The sequence below is a fragment of the Glycine soja genome, chromosome 18 (genome assembly GCF_004193775.1).
Source record: "Glycine soja cultivar W05 chromosome 18, ASM419377v2, whole genome shotgun sequence".
Lineage (NCBI taxonomy): Eukaryota > Viridiplantae > Streptophyta > Magnoliopsida > Fabales > Fabaceae > Glycine > Glycine soja.
This window is the reverse complement of record NC_041019.1, coordinates 21,663,359-21,672,371: the sequence shown is the minus strand read 5'-3', so window position 1 is coordinate 21,672,371 and position 9,013 is coordinate 21,663,359. Positions and strand designations below refer to the sequence as shown.

The 9,013-nt window shown below is 40.2% G+C and overlaps 1 protein-coding gene across 1 annotated transcript; it reads right to left on the bottom strand.

Annotated features, from left to right (window-relative positions):
* Window positions 1-6,377: 6,377 nt before the first annotated feature.
* On the bottom strand, window positions 6,378-7,906 carry LOC114397091. Its single transcript, XM_028359213.1, has 4 exons — window positions 7,754-7,906; window positions 7,108-7,200; window positions 6,666-7,016; window positions 6,378-6,593 (listed from the first exon to the last, which is right to left on the bottom strand). Exons 1-4 carry the CDS (start codon window positions 7,904-7,906, stop codon window positions 6,378-6,380), a joined length of 813 nt encoding a protein of 270 aa, XP_028215014.1.
* Window positions 7,907-9,013: the final 1,107 nt, after the last annotated feature.

The window sequence follows — 9,013 nt, the reverse complement described above, 5'->3', positions numbered from 1 at the left end:
GTTAAGTTGTTTTTGTCTTTTTTTGCAAAATATGTTTTTATTGAACAAAAGGTCATTTAAGGTGTTGGACCATTAAACGGTCTTTTGATTTTGAAAGGAGAGAAACGTTAAGGCGTTGGACCATTAACGATCTCTTGGGGTGGTCGACAAAAGTGGGGCTTTTGCTCCTACGTATCCTCAATTGCGATGAGGAAATCAGACCTACGTAGTTCTTGCAAAAACGGTAAAGTCACATGTTGATTTTATGCTTTTGAACGGTCCATGTTAACCGATAAAAGCAAAGAGGACCGTTTAAGGCGCTGGACCTTAAAACGGTTTTTAGTGATTTTTCGGAAAAAAACTTGATTTGTGAGTCTATTTTAGTCTTAGTTTCACTTTGGTTATTAATCAATTCATTCAAGGAAACTTCCAAAGAAAAACGTCCGATTGATTTTTTTAATTTATTTTATTCAAAGATATTTTGATTATTTTATTATTATTTTTCAAGATATTTTGATTATTTTATTATTATTTTACTTTTTTTGGTTTAACCGAGGTTATAGCGTGAACGATCGGTTAGATTTCGTTTTAACAGTGATTAAACGAGATTACAACACAAATGATCGGTTGAAATTCATTTTATCATTTATTAGACGAGAAAACGGCTTAAATAAATGGTTAAAGCACGTTAAAAACGGAAGAAAAGAAAACTGAAAGTAAACGAAATTAAAGTGAAAGTAGACAAAACAAGAAATGAATTGAAAGTCTCGAATTCGAAAACTTACCCGTTGAAGAACGAAGAACGAACGAAGAACGGATGAAGAACGGTGAAGAACGATGAAGAATTTCCACAGAATCGCTTACGGAAGCGTTTCGGAAGCGCCTCGGCTTAGATTTTCTTCACGGAAACGATTTTTCCAAGCAAATTCGAAAGAGAGAGAAGTGCCAAAGGGGCTGAACATTTTGAAACAGCTCCCCCCTCCCCTATTTATAGAAAAAAAGGGAGGTGCTTGCCGCCCAAAGACTTAATGAAGAAGATTTCTAAGCGCACCCGAATTACTAAGTTCACCCCCCTTTTCGTATTTTACGGAAAAGTTACGGAAGCCTTACGGAATTGTTTTCGAATTTGATTTTCATCTTTTTTCTTTTCCCTTTTACCAATGTTAAGTGGAATATGCTTACCCAAGGTTTTCGGAAATTTTACGGAAGTATTACGGAAGTCGCGGAAGCCCCGAAAACCATTTTTTAAAAACGTGGAGGAGCTTGCCGCCCAGTTGCTTCCTCCTTAAGCAACCCAACTTCCAAAATGTTCTAGAAGGGCCTAGATTTGAATTGCTATTTACACCCCTATCTTGATAAGTTCACCCCCTTACCTTTTTTGGTGATTCTTTTTTCGTAAAGTTACGGAAACTTACGAATCTCGTAACGATACTTGTTTTCTTTCCGTAATGTTACGGAACCTTGCGGATTACATAATCATCCCCCTTTTGACTTACGGAATGTTACGGAACCTCACTTAATTATGCAACGATGCTTCCATTTGATTTCCGGTGTGTCACGGAAACTTACGGATTGTGCATCAATATATTTTTTTTGGTTTTTCGGCATGTCCTGGAATTTCACAAATTGCCCAATGATGGATGCCAAGCACCTCACAAGGACCAAAGAAAGGTCGCATGTCATCAAGCAAAGGTCCCCGGACGAAATTAGGGTATGACATATATATATATATATTATTTTTTTTTGTGAAAGGCATTTTATGACACATATCCACATATGTTTTTGACAAGCATTTTCATGCTACATATCGACATATATGCACATTTCTTTTGAAAGGCTCCTTATGCTACCTACTCACATATATACATATTTTGGAAGGCATTTTTTTTTGTGTTGGATCGAGTGGCCTCAGAATAATTAAGAAGGGCGGTTGAATTAATTATTCCTAAACCTTTACTAATTAAAAAAAAAACTTACTCTTCTAAGGCTTTTACTAAATTGTTAAGAGAATGAGGAGTAGAAGAGAATCTTAACAGAAAGTAAAAGCGGAAATTAAATGCACAGCGGAAAGTAAAAGAGTAGGGAAGAAGGAAACAAACACACAAGAGTTTTTATACTGGTTCGGCAACAACCCGTGCCTACATCCAGTCCCCAAGCGACCTGCAGTCCTTGAGATTTCTTTCAACCTTGTAAAAATCCTTTTACAAGCAAAGATCCACAAGGGATGCACCCTCCCTTGTTCTCTTTGAAACCCTAGTGGATGTACCCTCCTCTAGAACTGATCCACAAGAGATGTACCCTCTCTTGTTCTCAGTCAAACCCAAGTAGATGTACCCTCTACTTGTACCACAAAGGATGTACCCTCCAATGTGTTAAGACAAAGATCTCAGGCTGTTAAACCTTTGATACTTTGTGAATGGGGATACAAAAGAATTCTCAGGCGGTTAGTCCTTTGAACACTTTTGTATTAAGGAATGGGAAGAATCAAAAGAATTCTCAGATTGTGTCGTTTTGAATTCTTTGACAAGGGAGAAGGGAGACACAAAAGAATTCAGACGGTTAGTCCTTTGTTCTTTTGGAAAAGGGAGAAGAGAGACACAAAAAGAATTCAGGCGGTTAGTCCTTGGCGAATTCTTTTTGGCAAGGGGAGAAGAGAATGAAAAGATGAATAGCACAAGTTTTTGAACAAAGAACTTTTCTTGGAAGAGAAAGTTTTGAACAAAAACTTTTAGAAAGATGAAGAGAAGATGAAACAAAACAACTATTGAAAGAGATGAAAGAAAATATTGAAAGATGATTGAAAGAAATGATTGAGATGAATTGATAGAAATATTGCTTAGAAAGATTGATTGATAGAATGAATGAATAAGTGTATAACAAAGCCTTGCTTTTATAGACTCTTTATGTCTGGTCAAGAAGACCATTTAGAAGAGTTATAACTTTTAGAAAAACTTAAAACCAATTTGGAAAAGTCAAAAACCTTTTGAAGAGTTACATTTTTTGATTTATTTAGAAAGAGTCACTGGTAATCGATTACCAAATCAGTGTAATCGATTACACAAAGCTTTTATGTGAAAAGATGTGACTCTTCACATTTGAATTTGAATTTCAATGTTCAAAGGCACTGGTAATCGATTACCAAAACATTGTAATCGATTACAGCTTTTTGAAAATAATTGGAACGTTGTAAATTCAATTTGAAAACTTTTTCAAAACAATTTTGCTACTGGTAATCGATTACAACAATTTGGTAATCGATTACCAGAGAGTAAAAACTCTTTGGTAAACATGTTTTGAGAAAAATCATGTGCTATTCAATTTTTGAGAAAAACTTTTCATACTTATCTTGATTGAGCCTTCTCTTGATTCTTGAATCTTGAGTCTTGAATCTTGATCTTGATTCTTGAGATCTTGAACCTTGAATCTTGATTCTTGAGATCTTGAACCTTGATTTCTTGAATCTTGATTCTTGATTCTTGAATTCAACTTTCCTCTTGAATATTGAAGTGTTCTTGATTCTATCTTGAACATCTTGAACTCATTCTTTGATTGACCTTTGAGCTTTTTTGTCATCACCTTTGTCATCATCTTTTGTTATCATCTTTGTTATCATCAAAACATCTTTGAATCACTACTGATTCATCATGAAGCTTTGCTTCTACATTTTTCTATATATTCACACATTTTGCAAGGCATTTTCATGTTATATATTCCACATATATACATACTATTGAAAGGTATTTTTCATGCTACCTAGGTGCAAGGTACTCCTCATGAGGCAACAAATTCAAATTCTAGTAAAAAACATCACAAACATGTTCTAATATTCATGCATTTTTTACATTCAAAACCAAAAACATAGATTCCTAGGCCTAAGTCATGCTTTTGGCACTTTATTCTAGCTTCTACAAAATTGCCCACACACTCACAATGGCAACCATAGGTGCACAATTCATTCCACAAGCTAAGTTTCACAAAATCATGCGCAAATGCCATTGAGGCATTTCATCGAACACTTGGTGGGCGCATATTTGGACATGAAAAAAATGAGGCACGGGGGCAACGCAACATGCCCATGCATTTCAGAATACACAATAGGCCTACGGCCATCCCCTACAACCCCCCCCCCCCCCCATTCAAGCAAAAAACATGGATTCACATATGAATTGCTTCACGAATTTTGTAAAAAATGAGCAACTAAAGCACTAAAACACATCAATGGAGAGCCAAAGAATCAAGGGAAAGTGCACTTACTTGTAGGGAGTGAGCAAGAGTGCAAAAATAGAAGCAAAATTGCAAAATGGTGACTTAGGGCTGCAAAACTCGTGAATCCCGTAGCTTTGGCATTCTTAGAGTCGTTTGGGGAAGAAAATGGGGTGAAGAAGGCTTCACCCCTCCCCCTTTTAATGTTTCTGCACCAGACATGCTTGCCCAGGCGAGCTAAACTGCCTTTTTTTTTTGGGAAACCCCTGTGCAACAATTTAAACTATTCCTAGCCATGTTTATCGTTTCGTTAACTCCTATTGTCACAAATAAACTAGGCACATTCAAATAAAATTCAAGAAAATAGGTAAATGAAAGCATGAATTTTAAAGAACAAAATTAGAGATACTTGGCTGCCTCCTAGAAGCGTTTCTTTAACGTCTTGAGCTGGGCACGGGATGATGATCTGTTGATCACGAGCCTAGCACCTGCTCGTACCTTCCCCTAAGCTTTTGAGTAAAGGAAATGGCATCATGCAGTAAATGTGAAATAACATCACAAAATACCGATCCTTTCACTTACTCTTGTCTTTATTTTGGTGTGATATTGATCACTACTCAAAATGAATTTCCATTTATCCTCCGATCCGCAGGATGACAAGATGCACATGCATGCATGCTTATGATTAGGAAGTTTAAGTGCAATAATTAAACAAGTGCTATTATGTTCCATTTTACTTAAACACTTACGGCACCCCTTTGATGGAGCCAAATGGCTTCAGATTCAATGGGCAGAATTGAAAGTGTAGGTCCTCAAGAAGTAAACACAACACAAGGAATTAAAACGCAAATCATCAATCCAATGTTTATTAATGTAGTGATCATGGTTTACAAAGGATTGGAAGACTTTGGAGACCCCAATGAGTCTTCGGAGAACAAACATGTTTTGAACCCTTTAGCTGCCCCAAGTACTAAGCATAATATCGTTTGACGATATCGGAATTCACGGGCGAAGGCAATTATTCATCGTCCATGCTAGCAAGCACCAATGCTCCTCTAGAAAATTTTCTTCACGACGAAAGGTCCTTCATAATTCGGAGCCCATTTTCCCCTATGGTCTTTCTAAGCTTGGGATACTTTCTTCAAGACAAGATCCCCTTCATTGAACTTGCATGGGCGTACCTTCTAGTTGAAAGCATTCTTCACCCGGCTTTGATATAAACGTCCATGGCTCATGGCGACCAATCTCTTACCTTCTATAAGATTTAGCTGATCAAAGCATGCTTGGGCCCGTTCTGACTCTTCCAACCCTAACTCAGCCCAAATTCTCAAAGAGGGGACCTCTACTTTAAATGGCAACACAACCTCCATCCCATACACTAAAGAGAACGGAGTTGCCCCAGTTGATGTGTGCACCCAGATTCGATAACCATGTAGCGCGAAAGGGAGCATCTCGTCCCAATCCCTGTATGACACAATCATTTTCTGAACTATCTTCTTGATGTTCTTGTTAGCAGCCTCAACGGCCCCATTCATCTTGGGCCTATAAGGTGTGGAATTATGGTGTTGGATCTTGAAATCCTCACACATTTCCTTCATCATTTTGTTGTTTAGATTGGTGGCATTGTCAGTGATAATCTTCTTGGGCAACCCATACTGGTAGATTATCTCTTTCTTGATGAACCTGACCACCACACTCTTTGTCACACTAGCGTATGAAGCAGCTTCAACCCATTTGGAGAAGTAGTCGATCGCAACCAAAATAAAGCGATGTCCGTTCGAAGCCTTGGGCTCAATAGCTGCAATCACGTCTATTCCCCACATGGAGAATAGCCAGGGTGCCGCCAAGATGTTCAAAGGCACGAGCGAAGCATTGACATTGTCGGTGAATGCCTGGAACTTGTGGCAATTTGTCACATGGATACAACAATCGTTTTCCATGGTGAGCCAGTAATACCCTGCCCTCAGAATCTTCCGAGCCATGGCATGTCCGTTAGCGTGTGTTCCAAAGGACCCATCATGAACTTCCACTAGCATTTGCTCATCCTCCTTGGCGTCCACACATCGGAGCAAAACCATGTCATGGTTCTTCTTGTACAGAATGCTTCCACTCAAGAAGAAACCGGCTACCAACCTTCACAATGTCCTCTTGTTGTTATCGAAAGCCTCATGTGGGTACTCTTTGTCTTTGATGTATCACTTGATATTGAAGTGCCACGATTTACCATCTTGTTCCTCTTCTATCAAGCAGCAATGCGCGGGCTTGCCGCGACATCTGAATTCGATGTACAACAAGTCCCCATACGGGGTTAGCTGGAACATGGATGATAGAGTGGCAAGCGCATCGGCCATTTGATTCTCCTCTCTGGGAATATGGTGGAAGGATATGTCGTCGAAGAACTCGGTCAGTTTCTAGATGTAAGCCTAGTAGGGTATCAACTTATGATCCCTAGTCTTCTATTCTCCTCTCAGCTCGTGAATTACCAAGGCTGAGTCTCCATATACTTTGAGCAATTTGACCTTGAAATCAATTGCTGCTTGGATCCCAAGGGCGCATGCCTCATACTCAGCCATGTTGTTCTTGCAGTCAAAGCCCAATCTAGCCGTGAAGGGTATGCATTGATCATCCTGAGTAAGCAAAACCGCCCCTACTTTGTGGCCTAGTGCGTTGAATGCACCGTCAAACCACACTATCCATTTGTCCCTATCTTCATCCTCCACCTCCTCCTCGAACAAGGTCATGATGTCCTTGTCCGAGAACTCTGGAGGCATAGGTTGGTAATCATTGATGGGCTGTTGAGCTAAGTAATCTGCCAAGGTGCTTCCCTTTATCACCTTTTAAGTGACATAAACAATGTCGAACTCTGACAGCGAAACCTGCCACCGAGCGATCCGTTCGGTGAGAGCGGGCTTTTCGAAAATATACTTGACTAGGTCCATCTTGGATACCAGCCAAGTGGTGGAGCTTAGCATGTATTGCCTTAGACGGTGGGCTGCCCATACCAAGGCGCAACATGTTCTTTCAAGCAAAGAGTAGTTCATTTCACACATTGTGAACTTCTTGCTTAAGTAATAGACGACCCGTTCCCTCTTCCCAGACTCGTCATGCTACCCCAGCATACATCACATCGACTCATCCAACACAGTCATGTATAGAATGGGGGGTCTTCCAGGCACTAGTGGCACAAGCACAGGAGGATTCATAGGGCATCACTTTATCCTTTCGAATGCCACTTGGAAGTCGTCGTTACATTGGATGGACTGATTCTTGTGCAAAAGCTTGAAGAAAGGCTCGTAGGTAGCAGTTAGCTATGATATGAACCTTGCTATATAATTCAGGCGTCCCAAGAAACCTCGGGCATTTCAAGGATGGACGTCACCTTGTCGGGGTCCACCTCTATCCCTTTCTGGTTTATGATAAAGCCAAGCAATTTTCCTGACTTGACCCCAAAAGTACACTTGGTGGGATTCAATCTTAGTCGGCACTTATGCATCCTTTCGAACAACTTCCACAAGTTGACGAGATGTTCCTCTTTAGTTTTAGACTTGGCAATCATGTCATCCACATATACTTTAATTTCTTTGTCCATTATATCGTGGAATAATGCTATCATAGCCTGCTGGTAGGTTGCCCCAGCGTTCTTAAGCTCGAAGGACATCACTTTGTAGCATAACATCCCCAGCAGGTTGACGAAGGTCGTCTTTTCCAAGTCCTCCGGTGCCATCTTTATTTGGTTGTATCCCGAGAACCCGTCCATGAAAGAAAACAAAGCAAAATTTGCTCTATTGTCTACAAGGACATCGATGTGCGGTAAAGGAAAGTTATCCTTTTGATTGGCTCGGTTTAGATCCCGATAGTCCATGCATATTCGCACTTTCCCATCTTTCTTGGGGACTGGCACAATGTTGGCAACCCATTCCGGATATCAAGAGATTGCCAAGAAGCCGACATCAAATTTCTTTTTCACCTCTTCTTTTATCTTTAAGGACATCTCGGGCTTCATCCTTCTTAGTTTTTGTTTCACCGGGGAATAATTGGGATTCAAAGGCAACCTATGTTGCACAATTTCGGGGTTCAATCCAGACATATCTTGGTACGACCAAGCAAAGATGTCTTGGTAGTCTCGTTGTAGAGCCACCAATTTATCTCGGATAGGTGTGGTCATGCCCGTGCCAACCTTTACCTCTTTCTTTTCCTCACCAACGCCCAAGTTTATGATTTTCGTCTCTTCTTGGTGTGACTTCATTTCTCAGTCTTCTTGTTCAACCATTCTTTCTAGCTCTGGGGGAAGCTCCCAATCTTCATCTTCTGCTGGCCCATGCTTTGGCCCCTTCTTTCTAAGGCGCTTCTCCTTACGTCTGCGCGTGTAGGCTTTTATCCTAGCCTGAACCTTCCGCGGTACTCTTTGAACTCCACCAAGCTCGCCATGTCGTTGCCGTTCCAACCTAAACCCTTTTCCGGCTCGTACCTATGCCCCAACATTACACAGGCTACCATCAATGCAACACTGGATGAGCGGGGTTGCACTGGGGGAGACTCAACATAAGCGCTTGATGGAAGCTTGCTTGTGGGGCTTCTATGGAGGCTAGATCTTTGAGCTTCAATGGGGTCCTTTAATGGTGATTTTCCACCATGGAGATGCAGCGGAAGACAAAGGAAAAGAGGTGAGAGGAGGCTGATGTGCCATCATTTTCTTCTATTTTCTAAACCCTTTTTTCACCATTTTAATTATTGATTGGTCTTAATTGTCAATTAATTAGGCAGTTTTATTATTTGGGCTCATTTAGCTAATTTGATGTTTTTAATCTAATTTCAGGAATTAATGAAACAT